We start from the raw sequence: 23,989 nt of genomic DNA on the forward strand, positions 1-23,989 counted from the left end.
TCAAGTTTCTGGTGAATGGATTGCCAGGACAAGAAATGAGGGCAAGAGCTGAAAGTTCTGGAACCTAGCCCAGTTGGCTGCCTTCCTTCCAGGTCATGGTCCATCTGTGAGCTCTTAGGTGTCAGCCTTGGGAAGAGGTATTTTCCTGTAGGATGTGATTCACCAACCTTGGAGTCTGGAGGACAAGGTGGTGGGATAGAAAATGCCTGCACCTGTCCTGTCACCTCCCAGCTGGCCTTTTGATTCACCCTGCCATCACCCAGCCAACACCTGTGACCTAGTATGCTGCCCTTGGTATTTCAGGTGAAGGGCAATGACCTTGGCTGTTCACTTTGATTCATAATTTCCTATGGATGTTTCCACACCCTCTATAAATGACATCTTAAAGAAAAATAGCAACTCACCTGCTTGTTTCTTTATGCTACAACCACACTTTCTTTCTTCTGCTTTTTGAAAAGCATTGTCCAGCAACCACAATCTTACTATTCTAGCTTTTCTGTCAGCTCTGGAATGGTTGGCTCCTTCTCACTAATGTCATCTCCCCACAAAGATACTCTTTGCCAAAGGATATTTCTGGCATATTGATAAACACTGAAGTCCATTACAGCTGTGTTGATGTCTTTGGTTAATTTCTGTTGCGGAATCATGATCTAAAACTGTTGTTTATGTTTGACCTTGTTAGAATATACAGAATTCTAGCTCTGTTTACAATGCAGTTCACAAATTGGTAGGCTACTAAAAGTCTTAGAAATAAGTAATGAATATTCTGTAATAAATGAGAAAGTGAGTGAAGTAAGATGTTACTTTATTTATTTTCATTCTGCTCGTGGGACCATGATATAGTTTTTCTTACCACTTCAATCATTTTCCCTCTAAGACAATTCTCTGATGTAATTCTTTGATAAATTTACTGTATACTTATAATATGCTTTTTAAGTTGTGGTGACATATTAATCATTACTGGCACATAGCATATGTTCCATATACACTACTGAAACATTTAAAAGGCACCAAAATTTGACTTTCCATGTGCTATAGAAAGTGGGGGACTCTAGTTAGAAGTGCTTGCTTTTAGTTGGACATTAAACTCAAATTACACTACATATTCTTTGTTAACTTACACCATGATAGTTATTGCCAAATCATGTTTCATAATTATTTCTTTGATCCTTACCATGAATGTAGAATGTGGGCTGGCTTTGACTTCCAATTTTTCACACGAAAAAAGTGGGGTTCAAAGAGGTAAGTGAGTAGATAGCAGATCCAACGTCAGAACACTTGTCTTCAGTTACTGACAGACAGACTTGTTTTGTCAACATTCTGGTTTGTCCTTAAACATATCTCATTTGATGACAGCAGTGACCTGGAGATTTCTGCCATCATCTTTGAAAGATATTTAGTTTTCTTGTCCTGACTGTCATTAGAGAAAGCATTTTTGTATGTGCCCTGATGTTTTTCACCTACCTGTGTATCTGTGTGAAGGTGTCAGAACTCCAACAGACTTAAACAACAGTGGTGTGCTGGAACAGAACTGGGTCCCCTGAGAGAATACCCAGTGCTCCTAACAGCCAAGCCATCTCTTCAGACCAGGAAAGCATTTTAAGTAACCACAATATCACAAACCATTTTGTGATCAGACTTTTCTAGTTACTGCACCTACATTAAAAACTTAAGATCCCCATGGCATCAGTAATCGGTAAAATTATACCCATTTTTCAAATGAGGACAGTTTAGCATAGATAGGTTAAATTATCTGGTCAAAACCAGTAAAATTAAGAAGCTGGAAATCTGTCCTAATCCTAATATAACATAATGAAACATTTCTTATGGTTCATAGTTTACAGAGGGTTTCTATGTTTATTATCTGCAAGGGCTACTGATCATTCTGTTGAGATTACAGGCAGAATTTGGCTGATATACAGTGTGCTCAGTTTCACTGAGGAGGGCTTGGCCTATCTCACCCAGACTGAAAGTTGCTGAAACCATACCAAAATCTTTTTGGTTTTTTTTTTTTTCAACTCTAACCCTGTCTCTGCCTCCAGACCACATTTCATTGTCTGTTACTTTGTTAGCTCATCCATATCTACATTCGTTTTTCCTGCAGTGTTCTGTTCAGTGCTTGAAATACTAACCTACTTATTTTTCTAATAAGGAGTCTGACATTTTGATATTCTTAAATTATATCTCTTGCAGCTGAATTGTGAGAACTTCAAGCAAAGAAGAAAAGATGGGGATTTCATCTGTCCATCTGATGCTTCTGCAGTTTGTGGCACAGATGGGAAAACGTACCCCAGCAGATGTCACCTGTGTGCTGAGAATGCGTGAGTACTCTACAAAGCAGACATAGTGTCTATGCAACTAAATGATATGTTTTCTTCCCCACAGTATTTATAATTCATTTGCTACGAGCTAATCTCCAACAAACTTTATACACTGTTTCTTTTACCATTTTTTGGGGAAAATGTACACAGTAAAACATTTTATATATTACGAAATTCTACTGAGTGCGATTGTTTTGGGTAGTTATCACAATCTCTGTTAAGTAAACAGGACATGCAGATACAAATGCAGACACATAAACAGATGCTACATAGACACACACAAGCATGACTATCTTCTCTCATCTATCAATGTAGTTTCTGATTATATTCTTTCATGCATAGAATGTTATCATATCAAATAATATTTAAATGCTCAAGAAATTATAATATTATGTAGTATGTAAATGGAAGTATGAATTTTGAACTTCTTTGCCAAGTAGATATCACATCTCACTGGCCTACATTGTTCCTTGTGTTCTTCCTCCACCCTCAGAGCTTGTTCTGGTTGTTAATTTTCTTTAACCAACAAGATGCACACCTGCTCTGCAGCCTGTTTATGACCACAAACTTGAATGAACTGGTCTTTTGTTTCTGGAAACACAATAGCCAATGTTTCAGAAGGTAATAGGGCAATAGTTAGTGTTTGAAATTCTGAACATTTTCTTTTTGAGATTCTTCTCTCACACAATGTATCCCAACCACAGTTTCCACTCTCTCTCTCTCCTCTTCTTGAAGCCCTCTCCACCTCCTCTCTTCCCCAGATCCACTCCCCCTCCATTTTCTCTTCAGAAAAGAGCATGACAGCCAAGCAGGACAAAACAAGATACAGTGAGACAAGGCAAAATCCCTCATGTCAAGGCTGGACAAGGCAACCCAATAGGAGGAAAACAGTCTCAAGAGCAGGCAAACGAGTCAGAGACTATCCACTCCCTCTGTTAGGTGTCCCATAAAAACCTCAAGCTCACAGCCACAACAGACCCATGCCGGCTCTGCTCTGTGTTTTTCCATTTCTACCTCTGTTAGCCCATGTGAACCCTGCTTAATTGATTTGGTGGGGCTTGTTCTCCTGGTGTCCTATATCCCCTCTGACTCCTTCAGTCTTTTCTCTCCATCTGTGAGGTTCACCAATCTCCAAGGGGTGAGACCAGATGAAGACACTGAGTTTAGGCTTTTTAAACTCTGGCTGTGGGTCTCTGTGCCTGCTCTCATCTACTCTCCCTGATGATGTCTGGCACTGATCTCTGAGGATAGCAGAATATTATTAGAAACCATTTCATTAAAAATTTTTTAGACCAGTTTTGTTTGGTTCTACCCTGAACATCCAAGCAGTGTAGGACATGATGGACTTCCTCTTGTGGAGTGAACCTCAAGTTAAATCAGACATTGGTTGGTCACTCTCACAAGTTCCAGCACACCTTTTTTTTTTAACTCTCCAAATTTTATCCCCCTCTTGGTTTACCCTCCAACTGTTCCACATCCCATACCAATCCCTGTCTCCATGAGGATGGCCCCACTCCACACTCTCACCCCACCAGACTTCTAAACTCCCTGGGGCCTCCAGTCTCTTGAGGATTAGGTCAGCTTCTCTGACTGAACCCAGACTAGGTAGTCCTCTGCTGTATATGTTTTGGGGGCTTCTAATCAGCTGGGGTATGCTACCTGGTTGGTGATCCAGTGTCTGAAAGATAAAAGGAGTCCAGTTTAAACTGAGACTGCTGGTTCTCCAATTGTATGGGTGGGGCTTCACTGTCAGTTTTCAGAGAGCATCACATAGGGTTGTACAGGGATCTTCACTGGACCTTCTTTTGTCCTTTCTTATAATAGAGGTCTCAATAAACAGAATTCCAGTTCACCTTTCTGATCTATTCATGACTGTAATTTCAGAGAGCAGCCACTGAGAGTGAGAATTAAAAAATAGAAAACCCAGGGCCAGTGTGGTGGCCATGAGGCATGACAACCTGAGTTCCATTCCTGAGACCCACATTACGGAAAGAGAGAACTAACTCTAGTAGATTATACTTTGGCTTCCAATTACAAGATTTGACAAGAACCCCCCCTTCCTACCCCTCACACTAAATAAATAAATAATAAATAAAATAATGCGATATGATTTAAAATAGAAAAGCTAAATAGACGAATAAGGAACATTCTGTTCTCTAAGGCATGCATTTTTAAGAAGCTACTTTAAATATATTGAACTATACTACATCATAAGTGAAGGCTAATAGTTTAAATTTTAAGTCTCTGATCCATGTGATATTTTCTCCCAGAATATCATATGACTCATCGTGCTATTGTGACTCATTGCTCTGACTTCTAGAAAACGTACAATATTCCAAATGACTTTCTGTCAGCCTATATATCCTGAAAATCTGTTTGTCCTCTTACTCCTCCATTCTTAGATTTGTTTCTATTGTTATGTACATGCTGAATTATAAGCTGCTTCTGTAAATAAAATTTATTTACATTTATGGTTCTAAATATTCTCTAAAGTTCTATTAGATTGAACAAAGTTAATAATAAGGCTTTATGTACTTTTATGAACAATGAAATATAAGTTAGCCTAGAAGGATCTCATAATGTAAAGTATAGACATTAAAAATGAATTTTATATAAAAACTAACAATAGCACCACAAACAACTAAGGACTTGGAAAGGCAGCAACATCTACTGTAAACCTGAAATTTAGCCCCCAATGTGACTACATTTCTTTGCTATTCTTTAAAGTTGTAAACAGGGGCTTTCATTATACCAGCTAAGTAAAGACTAAAATGTAACACTGTTTTTAGGTGTATAAGCAGTTAGAATAATGGCAGAAGGTTGCCATACTGGCAATTGTACCATGCTAATCTCTGTGTCAATGAACTTTTTGATTCCAGGAAAAGCCAGAGCCATGTTGAAGTAAAAAGTGAAGGTGAATGTGGCAGCAGCCACCTAGAGACGGTAAGGACAAGTGCCAATGTGGGGACACTGGTCACAGTGTAAAGCAGTGGCTCTCAACCTTCCTAATGCTAGACACTTTAATACAGTTCCTCAAGTTGTGGCAACCGAACCATAAAAGTATTTCCTTGCTGCTTCATAGCTGTAACTTTGCTACTATTATGAATCCTATTGTGAATATCTGAAATGTCAGTCCCTGGAGGGGTTGAGAACCACTGAGTAAAGGCAAAAGTAGCCATGTTTTTCCACCATAGGTTGGGATGCTCTAAAGGAATAATTTTTACTTGACTAAAATTCTGCATCCTTTTTGTTCACATGGAAAAAGCAGTTAAGATCTTGAAACCAGATTTGTTTACTTTGGTCGTAAGACCAGTAGGCTCTCTTAATAATATTCATTATTGATAAAATTAATATAATTAATTAATAATGAAGAAGAGAAACAGAAAAATAAACCAATCATTTCAGAAGTAAATGGGAACTAAGGTCAACCATTACCTTAAAGTTGAAACCTCAGCTTGGGCACTCACTGTTAGGAAACCCTGAACCAATAGATTAAGGAAATAAGATTTAGATGAAGTTGTTACTTTCTACCTAAGATTCTGTGAGTTTTTGATGTTAGGGAAAGACAAGAAACACCATGAATGTCACACGTAATTATCTAGTGGAGAACTGATCCTAATTTCAGTGATTTGATACTTTCATCCCTGAAGTTGCTAGCCTCTATCATGGTTTAGCATAGTGTTTTAAGGACCTCTTTTCATCAGATATGACATTGGGAGCAGGTTGAGAGCAATGAGGACAGTGATCCACTAATATAATTGTCACTGTTTCTTGAATACATGCATGAGAAAGTAAACAGTTCTGTACCTAAAGGTGAATTACCCAGACTCACAAAGCTGTTTCTGCTTTGTGACCAATACTTCCTCAAAGTGTTGTTCAATCATCCATTCCTACCACTGTTTGCTGTATTCGTTTCTCTCTTCTTTAGGATATGTGCAGTGATTTTCGGGCCTATGTGCAAGATGGAAGACTTGGATGTACACGGGAAAATGATCCAATCCGTGGTCCTGATGGGAGGACACATGGCAATAGGTGTGCCATGTGTGCTGAGCTCTTGTAAGTAGTGTCTCTGGATGCATTTATGAGGAGGCCCCTATTTCCTGCCCTCAGAGCCCTAGAGTTACAATGTCTTCCTTATGAGGCATGTGACCTTTTGCCTTTATAATGTGAGACAATCTAGCTACAAACTGGGCTTCTTGTTTTTTTTTTTTCTTCACTTTACTATAATATTTATAAGAGAAAAATTTGAAACTTTATTTAAAAATGTATAATGCCTCAAAAATTGCTCAATGTTTTATTATATAATAGTTTAAGACTTGGGGATATGGGTTTGAGCAGCTGAAGGGGAGGAAGAATTGACTAAAACTCTGTTTAATGTATTGTATCTAATAACTTAAATGCTAATTGAAAGAATAAAGACAAACTAGGAAAACACTTAAACACTGAATAATCCAAACTGGTCATTTGACATGCAATGCTTTCTCTGGGGACTTATAGTGACTCTCCCTGAGTAATGCCATCTAATTTTAAATAGTGGTATAAAGAGATACCAATAATAATGAGGATTAATAAAGATAATATAATGTCTGGATTCAGTATGGAAGATGAGTGTCATTTAAAGGATGAACTATTGGCTTCATTTTTCTCTGAGTGCCCGGCAAGGAGCTCTCTTATCTAAGAGGCATGAGTCTTCAATGTTCAAACTGCCCCAACTTCTGCAGCTTTTCTGCTTTATTTACTCATTATTTTATGCCCTGAAAGAAAAAAAGAATCTGAGTTTTCCAAAGTGATTTCCTGCAGGATGAGCCTGAGACACCAGGATAAGGCTATAATTGAGTCATTGATGGGGTTCAGAACCTAGGTGCAAATCATTTATCATTTAGGAATAACCCTGTTTTGACATGAAGGCAAACCAGTATCTTGCATGGTTTAAAAGGTTGCAGAGAAGGGTGTGTATGGCAATACCTGAAAGGCTCAGTTTGGTTTCACCCTTGTCATAGCATTGTTTCAAGGCTCTTGGTTCTGCCTATTAGAGAGAATTTTCCTGACAATCTTCTGTTTGTCACTCTAGGTGGCACGCCCATCTGGCTCTGTAGAACAAAGCTTCTAATTGAGTGGCAGTTGAGTCAGGTTCACACCCTTCCTTATCTTTGGTAATGTCTTGGTCTTGAGAATTCAAGACAAGGAAGTGCTTGTCTCCTGTGAGTGGATCAGTTTCAACAGGTTGTTGCAAAGGATAGGAAAGCGTTTAGTGCTCAGAACAGGGTGGACACTGAAAACATGACTTGACCATGTGGATTCTGTTTCCTTGACAGTTTAAAAGAAGCTCAAGCAAATGCCACACGTGACAGAGAAAGCAGAATTCGAAGAGATGCCGAGGAGGTAAATGGATCACTGCCACAGTATAGCAGTTGGGCCTATAGTCATGAATAAAAATTATACTTGCACCTTTGAGGAAACACAATGTGATTGTCCCATACTACTATATTTACTTTATATTACTTAAAGTTCCTGAAATATATTATTCTTAGTATAACTATCAGTACAGTCTTTTGAAACAATCACTCATAGCCAAGGTTTCATTCAAATATACCATTTCTACCCTTGATTTTCTTCCCTCACAAGAGAAAGAAAAAATTATGCACACAAAATTCTGTTGATCTTTTATCCTTTTATTAATTTTTCAGGTTAGCATACAAAGAAATGGGTTGCATGATCGATGATGATGATGACATGTGTATATATATATATATATATATATATATATCATTATGTTTTGGTTTTGGTCACTCAGCCCATTTCTATTAGCCCTCTTTCTCACATGGTGTAATCAGTTTGCTTTGAATACATTTTAAAAACGTTTTGGCATAGTATAAATTAGATAGGAAAAATTCCAAATTCTATAGTCTCTTAAGCAGTATAGCTAGTGGTGCCTTACTCTAAAATTCTGCTGATACAATTGGAGTGATTCACTTTTCTATGTGTTTATTTCTTTAATAAGACTCTTCTTTTTAAAATTCTTGCTTCTTCCTAATGAAGATTACAAATATTGAGGTGGTAGCTTTAAAAATACTCCTAAAATTAAGTTTTGTCGTATCTTGTTGATCTTATGAAATTTCAATTTATTACAAAAATTTCTTTCTTGTGTTGAAGTAAGTAATGCAGCCTTGATGTATTAAAACACTAAGGTTATTAAACCTTTATCACACAGAGAAGAATAACAGTGACTTAGCGGACATGGTTGGTCTTTTGTGAGGAAGCAAAGACACGTGGATTTTGGTTTTTATCTGGTCATGCTCTGGGTATTGTGAGTGGGCCCCAATTTTCATGTCATAAGGACATTAGACACAAGAACTCAATCTTATCTTCCTTCCGTGTTGTGTTTTCACCTCCAATGTTCTTTTTGAATAATACAGGCACACAGTTTGTGAATTGTTTGGTGACGCTTTCCCATAGGAGTGAAAGATGACTTTTTGGTAATCAAGAGTTGACTTTTCTCTTAACAATTCTATAAAAATGAAGCAAAACTCCCAAACTAAATTGAGTAGTTTGAGTTTAGCCATAGTTTACCCAGGGTCTGTTTAACAGCAAACAAAAATGGAAAACAACACATTTTGTGGAGTTTGGATGTTTCAGCCTGACACTCTGGGCTAGCCTGTCACATTTCTCATATATTTTGCGTAAACAGGGCTGTTTTCCAGCAAGTGTCAAGCATGCTAACTTCTTCCTCTTTGTGGCCAGGGTCATTAGGCACAACTGGGCTAAGAAGGACTACTTTTCAGTGATGGCTCAATGTGTGCCCTGTAATTAACCTGTCAGTGGGTTGCTCACAAAAGTGCTTCTTCAGAATCTTCTTGGATGAATCATGAGCTATAAACTGAAATTATCGTTGTTGGTGTTCTGGAAATCATGGAGCATTGCTTTTTATGGCCAGGTTGTTATAAAGTGTCTGCTTTCTACATCTTATTCTAATTTGTTACCCAGAAAGTGTAGGACATGCCCATTCCCCCTCTCAAAACTGATATCTTTTATTGCAGTGCAGAAATGGTTCTTTTTAAAAAGCATCTTGGAATGAAATTTGAACTTCAAATACAAATCACAATACACACTTATCTAGAAAAGTCTCACTGCATAGGTGATAACATCAAGATCCTGTGACTTTGTGTGAGTCACCCACTGAGTAGAGCCACAGTGCAGTCACCAAGGTCTCTTTGCCACCATCTTGGCAGAAGTGCAAAGATTAAGGTCACACAGTTAGTGGTTGTTTTTATAGACTAAGCTGCAATAAAACATTGTATGTTTGTTCATATGAAGTCCTCAAATATATATATATGTATATATATATATATGTAAAGTTTATTCTATATCAAATACTAGCATTCTGAAAGACTAGAACAAAATTATCAAGAAGCTTGGCACCAAATCTCCTTTCCACTTCTGAATATCATTTTTTTTATAATTTCTAGATAAGTAGGGTTCACAAGGCAGGTCAAGGTAAAGGGAGCTACCTTCACTCCGAAGTTTTCATCTATAGAGTCAGAAATGAACAGAGTCAACAAAAGCAGAGTACACATGGTGGCTGAGTACTATCTTGCTCCTGTCTCTTTATAAATGACATTAAATTGATCCATATTGTGTAGCATTAAAATACTTATTTCCGCAAGTTCAATATTTTCATTCTGTTGGGTTTATGTGGGGGATGTCATGACATACCTCCTCTCACCCCTGAGTATTTGAAAAATAAAGAATTACTTCTAGTTTTAGGAAATGCTTGCTAAGCCTTACTGTTTCCTCAGCTCTCTTCCTTCAACAATTATAGTATACAAATGTTCAGAATGCCAAAGAACATGGTAAAATAATTGGTGTTTAGATAATTCTCAATTAGATAGTATTTATGTTTACCATCATTCCCTGATGTGTCATTCTGTGATTATAAGTCTATTATGCAAAGTGCCAAAATTAAAGACCAGAAAATGTCAAAGACAAATGGTTGTATTTGTTTTTGTTTTCCCAAAGGAACTTTGCAAGGAATTTGAAAACCAAGTGAGGAGTGGAAGACTCTTTTGTACCCGAGAAAGTGACCCAATCCGTGGCCCTGATGGCAAGATGCATGGGAACAAGTGTGCCCTCTGTGCTGAGATATTGTGAGCTATCCCTCAGCCCACTGAGAAGGCAGGGATGCAGACCGGTGGATGAATGATAGAGTAGTCAGGGAGGCTTTGGCCACTATGATGCATTTGAGCAGTTTTATGTCCTCCTAAAACCATAAGCCCACCTAGTCAATGTTTTGTGTCTGTGTCTGAGTATAAACTAAATTTATTTTCAAGTTGGAAGGCAGGCTTAAACATCCTCAGTAGGACTTGGGAGTCCTATGCTTTTGTGACCTTTTAATGAAGTAGTCACAGAACAGAATGATATGTGGAATGGCTTTTTCAGTAATTAACTCTTGTAGCAGTGTTGATAGGACACTTTCAAAGGTTCTCTACATTTACGTTATCATCTGGCAATATAAGCCACAGGAAAAGACTGACTCCACAACAAAAATCAGACAGGTTTCATTACATTCTCAGATGCTTTGAGTTATGAACTTGTGTTTTGCTGTTTGCTCTTTTGAGATGAGGTTAGACTGGAACTTATTATCTAGCTCAGATTGCTTTCAAACTTGTAGCAAACCTCCAGCCTTATCCTCCAAACTTCTGAGCTTACCAGTGTAAACAATCACATTGAACAGAACTCCACAAACTCTTTACTACCCATTGTCCAAATAAATGCATTTCTGGATTTTGGATAGATGATATCCCCTCTTCTTGTAGATTGCACACTAAGAATACCCTCCTTAGGAAAAATCCTCCTATGTCCTAGTTGAAAATCAATCTTCATAATCCTTAGTTATGGTCTTCATTAACCATCGTCACAATTGGTAATTATATAATTATTTCTATGATCACCAGTTGAATATTTCTGTTCGCTCCCAGGCTATAAATACTAAGAGAATAATGGATAGGCTTGTTTTGTTTTATAATGTACTTCCAGATTGAGTTCAATGTTGACCCGAAAAGTAGGTACTAACTGAATGATGAGTGAGTGCATAGAAGGGTACATGATGAAGATGCTGCTACTTTTCTTGAGCTTAAAACTAACAGTGAAGCAACACATGGGCCTATGTACACTTACTTACATACTTCAAAACAAAATGAAAACTGTTCAATAAGAAAAAATAAACTAAAATAGTTGACTGATAAAAAACATCATTTCTATTTAGAGTCTGGAATGTCTCCTTTTAAAGGAATGATTTAAAAAGAGGACATTTAAAAGAAAGATATTTATACACATAAGCATGTACTTGTGTGCATATATGCATGTATGTGCATGCAAAATGAAAGGGCCTTCTTAGAAATATGAGGTACTTTAAAAGCACCAGGAAAACATGTTCTCTGTCTGTGCCTAATTAATACTGTGCAAGATGAAGATTCAAAATAATCTTTTTATTATTTTTTTTCTCTAGCATGAAGCGTTTTACAGAAGGAAAAGATAAAGCAGAGAAAAAACAGAGAGATGCTGAAGAAAGGGCTAAAGCTAAAATGGAAATTAAGGTAAGGATTAGCTAATCAATATAGCTGTGGCCTTCATGGACTGAGATGTGTGTAAGCATAGCATTTCTGAACGCATTTTCAATACTGGTTAACATTATCCCCAATAATGAAACTGGCTGTCGGCAAGCCTATGGGGTCTGTTCTAAGCTGATGTGAAAAGGCCCAGCTCTCTGTAGATGGTACTACCCTTGGGCTCCTGGTCCTGGTTACATGAGAAAGTAGTCTCCAGAAGCTATGAGATATTACCTGTAAGCAGTGCTCCTCCAGGGCTTTGTTTCAGTGCCTGCCTCCAGGTTCCTGCTGCAAATCCCTGCCCTAACTTCCTTCTGTGGTGACTTGTGACCTGAGAGTTGCAAGCTGAAATAAATCCTTTGTTCCCCAAGATGTTTTTGGTCATGGTGTATTATCACACCAATAAGAATGATTATTGATTGGTGGTAATCCCTCTTAATCTGATTCCTGCAATTTTTGATCTTTTATGCTGCAGAGATCACAGTTCTAGAAGGCAACCCACTACATTAAGATGCCTCCCATCTCTGTGTAACCATCTGCTTGGCTTAATTTTCATCTTCTATTTTGCTCTTAATTCTAGATCATCATATTCTTCTAACATTCTAATTTACATATGCTTGAACTCTTCATGATCTCTCCCTACCTTCCTTTCTCCTTTCCTTACCCCTTCATTGCCTTTTAATAACCTAATTAATTTCTTTAAATTTAATCTCTAGTCACTGAAATCCACCACAGACCTGGTTGTCAATGACAAAGATTTGATTCTGTTATCCATTATTATAAAGATCTGTTGTGCTCTCGTTTATTTAAGAATAAAGCCTAAATTCCTCTCAGTGTCTGTATACCATAGGTGGTTTTAGAGTTCACCTCATTTTTAACCACTTTCAGAACCTTCCTATCTTTACACAACTAATTCTTACATGGCCATATCCGTTGAAATATTAGGTTTCTCATGATTTTATGCTAGTCACTGCCTCCATGACCATGACAATGTTAATGTCTTCTGGATGATTTTTTTTAACCATACAATTTTCCTGAGTATATCCTCAAAGCAGAGCTTAATCAAAAGTTCTTGGAACTTTTCTGTATCACTTTTTTCTTTGTATTAGCACGTACTTAATTCAGACCTAGCTACACCCATTAAACATTTATAAGACAGTTACTTACTCTTCCCCCTTGTCTAGCAAAGGAAATGTAATCATCTAGATAACTATGAATATGCTTGTTGAATATGTATGCCTATGAATACACTTATCGCATATGAACATTGCTAGGACAGAATTATAATGTTTCCAATAGTGCAAAATCCTTAAAGTATTGCTTTTCACCTTTGATTCCTCTGGCCCAGCTTTTTGGATATGCAATGCTGACACTCACAAATGTACAAATAATCTTACACTTAAAATACCTCATTTTCCTCGTCCAGAAACGATGCAGTGAATTCCAGGATCGTGCAAAGAATGGAACACTGTTCTGTACCAGAGAAAATGATCCTATTCGTGGTCTAGATGGAAAAACACATGGCAACTTGTGTTCCATGTGCCAAGCTTTCTTGTGAGTATAGAGTTTGGAGGTAGTCCAGAGCTAAGGGTGGGTGCTTCAAGGCACCTGCTTTAAGATGCCTTATTTTCTATGAGTTTCTATTTCTTCAATCTGGAATCTTGTTATGAAGTGAACCTGTATAAATATTTGAAATGCTATGCCTTATAGGCATCTCTAATATGATTAGGGCCCAGTAACTAGGCTTGAACTGAGTTAAGTTGCCCACAAACAAAAATACCATACAGAACCACAAACACCTATGGAATTACCTTAAATGTTACTTTACATGCCATAAATTTGTTTTAGAAAGTTAGAATTACTATTTCTCTTTTACTATTTAGACTAATGGGAGTAATATTACTTTTACTGAACTCAAAATAAGTATTTGGCTGTGCTTATAATATTAAAATATTTAACATTTTGTTTTCACTCACAGCCTTTATGTTTGAAATACCATCGATTAACTGTAGATACAATATAATTTGTTTACAAAGCACATTTGGATTCTGTTAGTTTAATCAGTGTATGGAATCATTGGGTTTTACCCATCTGACTCACTTTTGTCATTTAGATAAAACAGGTATGTATGAGTACTATGTTTAAGTGTAAATTTAAGCAAGGGGTACATGATGTAGGAGATAGACCAGAAGTGTGGACAGAGGCATTGGTGAACTCTGATCTTGGCTGAAGCACTTCTGCCTCTCATCTTCCCTGACACTCAAGATGTGTCAGTGTGTTTTCTTAAGGTTTTATCATTATTTAGGTATGAGGTCACTGTGATTCCAGTTTGACAGTTCTTTGGCCATCATTTTCTCACCACGGGCAGAAAGATAATTAATAGAAAGCAAGTTCACAGACCTACTCTAAACTTTTGATGTGAAAAGTCTGAAGATAGTATAGGATGATAGCATATTGGAAGCAGTTTCCTTTAGTTATTACACAATGAAGAAGACATAAATGAGCAATGTGTAGAAATCAGTGGATTCCTTTAATTTCATTTCATTTTAATTTCTTCAGCAAAACAGAAGCTGAAGAAAAGAAGGCTGAAGCTGGAACCAGAAACAGAAGAGGGTCTGAAAAATCAGAAACATATGCAGTGAGTGGGATTCACCCTTAACTCTGTCACTATAACTGGACACATCTGCAAGAGCCTAGCAACAAATCATAATCCTTCAGTCTGGCATGACATTGAAATGAACATTATATGAAACTGATTCATTCTTCTTAAGAGACAACAATGGAAAGTGGAAAAAATTACTAGAATGGAAGAATTTGAGTTTTACTACTACTTTCAACAAAAAGATTTTAGTCTTTGCAAATCACTTTCCAGGGGAATCTGTCCATGTTTGTTATGGATTCTTGAAACTTAGTATTTGAGTTGATTTATATAAAAACATGATGTATAAAAGCACGATTTTAAAGAAAGCTTAGCATTTGCTCTCTGCTGCACTCGAGTGTGTGTGTGTGTGTTGTGTACCCATGCACGTACCTGTGTATGTATAGGTGCATAGGTATCTAGGTTTACATCTGAGGGGGACAACATGGAAGAGTTGGTTCTCTCCTTCTATCATGTGGGTTATGGGGACTGAACTCAGGTCATCAGGCTCAATGGCAACTGCTTTTACCTACTTAGACTTACTCAAGTCAGAAAGCATAATTTTTAAGTCTAAAATATTGCAAAGGTTTTCCCAAAGACTTGCATGTCTTATCATCACCTATTATTCTTTTGGTGATGAAAGTCTCCTATTTTTCCCTCTAGACTGTCCTTTCCCTTATACTGCCATTAGGATAATATAGAAACTACCTGTGTAAAGCTGTCTTTCTTAAAGCCCACACTTTCGGGCTGAGAAGATAATTCACAGCAACAAGTACTGGATGTCAAAATTAACACCTTGAGTTCTGTCTCTGGAAACTACATTTATAAAATCTAAAGGTAGATGTGGTCCTTTGTTATCACAACACTCCTATACAAGATGGGATGGAGAGACAGGAGAAATGCCTGGAGGCTTGTTGATCAGATGGCCTGGAGTACTCCTTGATGCCACAACAGAATCTAAGACAGACCTTGCCTGGACAAGGTGGAAGAAAGGCAAGAATCAACTCTTGAGAGTTTCCTCTAACTTCTATGATGTGTGGCTTGACTGTCACACACACACACACCACCTCATTGGTTATAGGATGTATTTAAATATCCTCACCTCCCTATTTATATATTCTTATCTTCCTTCCAGTTTTTCCAATTTTATCATTTAATGTTTATACATATTTCAAAGTTTAGAGTTACTCCATGGTAAGCCAGTACATATCCTAAAACTAAAGAGAATATTAAGAAAGAAATATTTGTATTTCCTTGACTTATATGATCTTGCCAATCATGTGGTCATTGGCTCCAACTTTCTCTTTGGTCAAACAGAAGCTATGTGATGAATTTCGGAAGGTCAGGAAGAATGGACAACTATATTGCACCAGAGAGAATGACCCAGTCAGGGGTCCTGATGGGAAAATCCATGGGAACATATGCTCCATGTGTCAGTCTTTCTTGTGAGTATAGTGGGACCCTTTGGACTTGTGAAGGGTATGAGGCTTGGAAATCACCATTGGAAGATGCAAGGGGAGTGAAGATAACAATGTATATTCTTTTAGGAATCTCTCAGCCTTGAAGGTCACATTTAACTTGTTAAAGACAAACAAAAACAAATGGAGAGTTTTGGATTGTTATTATTATTATAGAAACAGTGTGGACTAATCAGGAAACACAGAAAGAAGTAATACGTGAGGTCATTTGCATGTAGAATTTCAAAATAATCCAAATTACAGTACACAACAGAAAAGTGGTTGCTCATACCTGGAGTGTTAGAAGGTGTACAGTGTGAATGAGGAGATGCTGAGTAGAGGGTATAATTGAAAGGTATAAAAGCTCCTTTTTCCTAACATGTTCTGGAGAGATTGGAGCCTTTCTAATTCATTATCTAAAAAGAAAACAAATGACAAGTTTGATATTGTAGGACTTTGTGGTCACTGGAAAAGAGTCAAAGCTTTAAACAATGAGCCCATAACTGTAAAGGATCTTTGCTAAGACAATATTTGTTTCTTCATCATCTATCCCCCTTTTTCTAATAGTATTCAAGAAGACAAAGCAAGAGCAAAGGTTAAAAGAGAAGCTGCAAAGGTAATTTTCTCTGCACTCCCATGACATATCTTTGGGCTGTTAAATGGCATAACATTCTAGTTGTCTCACTACCATGTGTGTTTGTTTTCTAAACTTCATGCCTGATGGAAACAAACACAGCTGTAAACATTAATACATATCCTTGCTTCACTTCTCAGAAGGCTAATTTTAGCACAGAAGTTAAAGACTAGTCTGAGAAACAAGTAAGACTAGTGGCTAGTGGATGGAAGTGGGAGAGAGTGCATGTGTATGAGAGAGAGCTCTTAATGCAAAAATGATCCTGATTAAATTCTTCCAAAGTATCAATTTTACTTCATGACTGTTCAAAATTTGAGGGTCATTTAGTGAAAAATTGGAGGGGCCACTCTCTGTAAGGATTTTTTCATGCATTTGTATTTTATTAGATTTAGTTTGTTAGCCACAGATTGTTGATACTTAGAATGTGATGTCTACAAGGATTAATTTACATCAGTTATACCTTTAGAGCATATCAAATAGATAGGACGAGATTCCAATCATCACAATTTGCAATATTATATATGTGTGTTATCATATTTGTCATGGAGAAGTCCTAGCAATCCTGACCCCTATTTTCACTATTGTTTATTTTGACATCATAATCACTCTTAATCTACTTCCTTGATTTTCCAATTTTCCAATATAAAAGAAAATAGTACTTTCCTTAGATATTATATAATTATATAATATTGTATAATATAATATATAATCTATATTATGATTATATCTTTTATTATGTATTTGTTAATATAATATAATTATATGCATAATATGTAATGTAATATATTTTATTTTATATTTATTAATATTGTACCAATGTATATATAAAACAATATTATATAGTCATAATTACATAATATATAATAGAAAATATTTTCTATGACTAGTTTCACTCAATAGCCACTTACAAGATTGACCTAGTATGCTTCTAACATCTCTGAATGTATGAACTAAATCATTATTTGGGGAAAGTTGCATAGTTTAAATGTTTACCTTTATACTAATCCATTTTAAAAATAACTGTTATGCTAGTTGAAACTATATTTTATTAGTAATTTAGGTCTGAAAATTTGGCTCTACATTGTATTTGATTAGGTCAATCCTTGTTACTCTGAATACACTCCTTCTCTCTTCTCTGAATGTGTTGCTCTGGTTCACATCCACTTGCTCCGTGCCCACATAAAGAGCTCCTCCTGAAGATGTGTCAGAATCTCCAGTTGTCAGACTTGTTATTTTTTTCTCATAATTCTGAACACAAAAGCTAGCTCAGCAAATGACCTCAGTGCCTGTAGGAAAGCTTGATCCTGAGGCTCACTGAATTTCTTCCCCTGTGATCTTACAGGTTAATATGTGGTAACACACAGTACAACAAAAGTACAGGAGTATCTATTGGTATCTATCTAAATGTTCTCCTTTATTCTAAAGCCCAATTATAAGCATCCTCACTGATGGTACACTGTTACAAAGGCCAAGACCACCCCAAACTCTTTTTCTTCTTTAAAAATATAATTTACCTTTATTCTTGAGAATTTCATATAGTTTAAAGTGAAATATGATATTGCCCATCCTCTATTTCTCTCTCTACCACCCCTTGTATGCTGTATAGCACATTCTTCTAGCAACTTCATGCCTTTCCATTTTCTGATAATCCACTAAATCCAGTTGAGGTTGCCCATATATTCATGAGTATGGGACTGTGCATAGGAACAGATGTACCAGTGGCTGGATCATCAAAGAATGATTATCTCTACCTCAGGAACTATCCACTGCCAGTAACTGCTCCCTACTCAGTGTGGAGCCTAAAGAAAACCTTGCACAGCTATACTGAAATTTTGACTGACTGGATCTTGTGCAGGCAACCACAGCTGCTATGAATTCATGGATGTGAGGACCATTGGTATATTCAGCAGACAACATTTCACAGTAGACCTTCCCATTCGAGAGCTCTTACAATTTTTTCCACTTCCTCTTTGGTAGAGTGTCCCAAGCAGTGGCAGGGAGAAAGTTAAATGATGATGTTTCATTTAGGGCCAAACATTCAGTCTTTTACTGTAGGCACTTCGAACATTTATGTATGTGTGCTGCAAAAAGAAGCTTCTATTACCAATATGGAAGTTAGCTTGAACTATAGTATAAACATAACTGTTTACAGGCCAGTTTAACAGCATGGACACTTAATGAAGTATCAAATCAAGTTCTAACCTAGATCCTGTTACTTCCTTAGTCACTGGTTTTTGACCAGGATAATAACATAAAGTTCCCTCCTGTTGAGCAAGCTTCAAATCCAATCAGAAAGGAGTTAGTTATTCTATAATAGTTTTGCCATTGTTGTTTGCACCAATGGGTCCATTTTGCCTGGCAGGTGTGTGTTCTAGCATGTGAGTTGAGCACTGGGTAAGACCCTTGAAATTTTTCTTCAAAAGACCATTTAGCATCCTCTGGTACTCTGAAAGCAGGCAACAGGAAGGAAGTTTCCAAGTCAGCTTGAAACTAATTTTCTATTTCTTTTAGTGGTATCTTTAGCAATAGTCTTTCCATGAAGTTGTTAAACTTAGCTAAGAACAATGGCAATAGCCTGTATTGATTTGGAGATGTCTGAGGTGAGGCCTCCCCAATCAATAACTCAAAGAGAGGTATCCCATGCTTTGAATTGAAATTTTTTACATAATAATGGAAACAACATTGTCTAGTTATACAGGGTAATGCTATTCCAGTTACTTTTATAAAATGTTGTATTTTGAATTAGCTTACTCACAATTGGGTTTCCGTGATGCTGTCTTACATTTATCTGTGCTTAACCTATCTACTCCACCTTCTCACCAACTTCAGCCTCAGCCCTCTGTGCATGCTTAATTAACACTAAGTAAACCATCCTCTCTGTCTTGTTGTATATATTCTATTATTGCTCAAATTGTATGTTCAATTGGGTTGTGAGGTAGTGGGCTTATATATACTTTTCACATAGCTTCCCTTGGATTTAGCACTCCCCAATTTCTTAGTTTCCCATATACACCTGTGACCTTCTGGTAAAGTACTTTAACACTCAGTATTTACCCACTCTACTTTTGCTTTACCTACAATATATTGCCTCCCTCCCTGAATGTATAATCCTGCCAAAGACCCCTTTCTGTTTACCTTGTTTCTTTTTTGATACATGATTAAGTTATATATAACATATATATATATATATATATATATATAACATATATGTGTGCATGCATGTGTACATGTGCGTGTGCGTGTGCGTGCGTGTGTGTGTGTGTGTGTGTGTTTGTGTGTGTGTGTGTGTGTCTGTGTCTGTGTCTGTGTCTGTGTATGAATGATGGACTTGATGCTGTAATCCACATATGAAAGAGAATATACAGCACTTGTCTTTCAGGCCCCAAGTTACCTCATTCAATATAATTTTTCTTCTTCCATCATTTACCCAGCTGGTTTCAGCTTTCTTTACAGTAGTGTAAACCATGAGTATGTGCTCTTGAAAGCACTTTGTTCTTAATGATTTATTGCAATATTATTTCTCTCTAAGATTTTCTGAATCATTGAACATTATTTATTACTCATAGTAATAAAGGATACCAGAAAAGAAGTAACTGCTTTTTGATTAATTATTTTATTTATTTACATTCCAAATGTTGCCACCCTACCAGAATTCTTTATCCAATTCTCCTTCTTTTTGTTTCTGAGAGGGTGCTCTACAATCCACCTACACCGTCCCAACCCACCCCAGGCATTCCCCTTTCCTGGGGTATCAAGTCTCTGCAAGATTAGGCTCATCCTTTCCCACTGAGGCCAGAAAAACAGTCCTCTGCTACATAGGTGATGGTGGCCACAAACCATCCCATGTATGCTCTTTGGTTTGTGGCTTAGTCTCTGGGAGCTCCCAGGGGTCCAGATCAGTTGACACTATTGACCTTCCTATGGCGTTGCAATCCCCTTCAGCTTCTTCATTCCTTCCCCTAACTCTTCCATAGGGTTCCCCAACCTCAGTCCAATGGTTAGCTGTAAGTATCTGCATCTGTCTCAGTCAGCTGCTGGTATAGCCTCTTAGAGGACAGCCATGCTAGGTTCCTGTCTGCAAACACAACATAGCAACAGTAATAGTGTCAGAGTTTGGTGACTGCCCATGGGATAGATACCAAGTTGGGTTGGTCACTGGATGGCCTTTCCTTCACTCTCTGCTCCATTGTTGTCTCTGAATTTCTTTTAGACAGGAACAATTCTGGGACAAAATTTTTGAACGTGGGTTGATGATACCATCTCTCCACTGGGGGCCCTCTCTAACTACTGAAAATAGTCTTTTCAGGTTCCATCTCCTCACTCTTGGGCATTTCCACTACAGTTATCTCCATTGAATCCTGAGAGCCTCTCCCATCTCAGATCTCTGGGACCTTCTAGAAGGTCTCTCATACCTCACCCCCAATAGCTGCATATTTCCATTCATTCTCCTGGCCCTCTAGGCTTCTCTCCTGCCCCCTATACCTGTTCCCTCCCTCTCCCTCTTTTCTTCCACCAAGGTCACTCCCTCACTCTGCCTCCAGTGATTATTTTGTCCCCCTTCTAAGTGGGATTTAAGCATCATCACTTGGGCCTTCCTTTTTCTTAAACTTCTTACAGTCTATGGGTTGTATCATGGGTTTTTCTATACATTTTGGTTAATATCCACATATCAATGAGTACATACCATGCATGTCCTTTTGGGTTAGGGTTACCTTATTTGGGATACTATTCTTTAGTTCTATTCATTTGACTACTTTACAATTTTTCTTTATCTTCCAGGAAATGTGCAGTGAGTTCCAGGACCAAGCAAAGAATGGAATGCTCATTTGCACCAGAGAAAATGACCCTGTTGTTGGCCCAGATGGAAAAACACATGCAAACAAGTGTGCAATGTGTGCAAGTGTGTTGTGAGTATACACCCTTATATCTCCACCTAATCATGCACTATTATTCCTTCCTGGGTTTGAGATTCCAAAGTACACCATGGATTATATGCTAGAAAAATCTTAAAAGCAGATGAACATAACAGATGGACATAATACTAAGCTATAAAATAATAATAAGATGACATAATTTTCTATTCACTTATCCTTCTGCCTTCTAATTATGTCATGTGGTTAGACTTTGTGAGGCTATCATATCATAATTGTTACAATACCTGACCAGTAAATCGAATAACCTTTTTTGACTATCTTTACTCTCTACCAGTGAAAGGCATGCTTTGTTAAATGACTTGGTGGAGAGTAAAGCCCCTAAGAGACAAACAAGCTCCTGAAGTTATGCACAAACACTTCTGTCAGTCAAGCTACTCTAGGCCTTATAGGACTTTCTTTTGCCGAGTGCTGTGGATCAACCTGTTGTCAGAGTTCTCTTACATGGGATAATATAAAAGGTGTCCTATTGCACTTTTATATTACAGGCATAATTACAACCCACAAAGATTCAGGAGCTACCTTTTGAATTGATCATAAAACTAATATCCTCCCATGAATTACTTCAAAATAAATGGTTAAAGATTATCTTCGAGTAATGGGCCTAGATTTTTGCACTGTGTCATTCTGCTCCCTTTATCTTCAAAGTATATTTATGTAAGACACAAAGTTATTGATTATTTAAGTCTTCACAGATTGGAGTGTCCTTAAGAATATGCCTATAATTACTTAACAAGAGAGACTAAGAGTAAGTAGATCCATAGAATAAGGAATAGCCTAAGGTTCATGAAATAACAGGTTTGTATTATTTGTTCTCATTGCTGGTGATCATCAGATATGGTAGAGGCTAGCAATGAGTTTTGACATGTTATATGTCAGTAGAAAAGGGCAAGAAAGGGCGTGGGATTACTGGTGCCCCTTTGAATCTCAACATGTTGGCAGATATAGAAGGGAAATTATGAGTTTGATGCCAGCCTAGGCTACACGGCAAAATATTATCTCAAAACAACAGCAAAACCAAACACAAACCAAAGCAAAACCTAGAATATTCAGCTTGTGACAGATGTCATAATGTTCACTGTTGAATCTTATTGGGCATCTATCTTGGCTGCAACTAAAATTTAAATTGTAATATAATGAACTCTTAAAATATTTGAGTCATTGTTTTATAGTGAAGGATTGTTTGTTATTATGTCTCCATATCCACCTTGTTATCATTAATGATATAATAGTTTCTCTGGGAGGGAAACAAACATCCGATAATTTAGAAAAAATGTTGAAATAATCATGGCGTTTTATAGATTGAAGCCAGTGACCTACAAAAATATCATCAGCAGAAGGGTTATACAGTGATGAAAATATGTGCTTTTGCCATCATTATTACTTTTGAGAAGTTTAATATAGACTGCTTTCTTAGCAATATTGTCCAAAATAATCACACCTCTTAAGACAAATTCTTTTTCCTGAAAACTTCTTTTTCCATCTTTATTAACTTGAGTATTTCTTATTTACATTTCAATTGTTATTTCCCTTCCCAGTTTCCGGGCCAACATCCCCCTAACCCCTACCCTTCCTCTTCTATATGAGTGTTCCCCTCCCTATCCTCCCCCCATTACTGCCCTCCCCCCAACAATCACATTCACTGGGGGTTCAGTCTTGGCAGGACCAAGGGCTTCCCCTTCCACTGGTGCTCTTACTAGGCTATTCGTTGCTACCTATGAGGTTGGAGCCCAGGGTCAATCCATGTATAGTCCTTGGGTAGTGGCTTAGTCCCTGGAAGCTCTGGTTGCTTGGCATTGTTGTTCATATGGGGTCTCGAGCCTCTTCAAGCTCTTTCATTCCTTTGTCTGATTCCTTCAACGGGGGTCCCATTCTCAGTTCAGTGATTTGCTGCTGGCATTCGCCTCTGTATTTGCTGTATTCTGGATGTGTCTCTCAGGAGAGATCTGAAACATCCGGTTCCTGTCAGCCTGCACTTTTTTCCTTCATCAATCTTATCTAATTGGGTGGCTGTAGATGTATGGGCCACATGTGGGGCAGGCTCTGAATGGGTGTTCCTTCTGCCTCTATTATAAAGTTTGCCTCCCTATTTCCTGCTAAGGGTATTCTTGTTCCCCTTTTAAAGAAGGAGTGAAGCATTTGCATTTTGGTCATCCTTCTTGAGTTTCATGTGTTCTGTGCATCTAGGGTAATTCAAGCATTTGGGCTAATAGCCACGTATCAATGAGTACATACCATGTGTGTTTTTCTGTGATTGGGTTTACCTCACTCAGGATGATATTTTCCTGTTCCGTCCATTTGCCTATGAATTTCATAAAGTCATTGTTTTTGATAGCTGAGTAATAGTCCATCGTGTAGATGTACCACATTTTCTGTATCCATTCCTCTGTTGAAGGCATCTGG

The 23,989-nt window shown here is 37.4% G+C and overlaps 1 protein-coding gene across 1 annotated transcript in view; it reads left to right on the top strand.

Moving 5' to 3' along the window:
- Positions 1-23,989, top strand: part of Spink5 (serine peptidase inhibitor Kazal type 5) — a 60,393-nt gene that overhangs the window by 12,275 nt on the left and 24,129 nt on the right. The window contains exons 5-15 of the mRNA XM_032896569.1: positions 2,194-2,321; positions 5,201-5,264; positions 6,250-6,377; positions 7,637-7,703; positions 10,338-10,465; positions 11,827-11,914; positions 13,353-13,480; positions 14,486-14,564; positions 15,882-16,009; positions 16,589-16,637; positions 21,435-21,562. Coding sequence (XP_032752460.1) covers positions 2,194-2,321; positions 5,201-5,264; positions 6,250-6,377; positions 7,637-7,703; positions 10,338-10,465; positions 11,827-11,914; positions 13,353-13,480; positions 14,486-14,564; positions 15,882-16,009; positions 16,589-16,637; positions 21,435-21,562 — 1,115 coding nt within the window. The remainder of the gene's footprint in view (positions 1-2,193; positions 2,322-5,200; positions 5,265-6,249; positions 6,378-7,636; positions 7,704-10,337; positions 10,466-11,826; positions 11,915-13,352; positions 13,481-14,485; positions 14,565-15,881; positions 16,010-16,588; positions 16,638-21,434; positions 21,563-23,989) is intronic.

The sequence above is a fragment of the Rattus rattus genome, chromosome 3, assembly GCF_011064425.1.
Source record: "Rattus rattus isolate New Zealand chromosome 3, Rrattus_CSIRO_v1, whole genome shotgun sequence".
Classification (NCBI taxonomy): domain Eukaryota; kingdom Metazoa; phylum Chordata; class Mammalia; order Rodentia; family Muridae; genus Rattus; species Rattus rattus.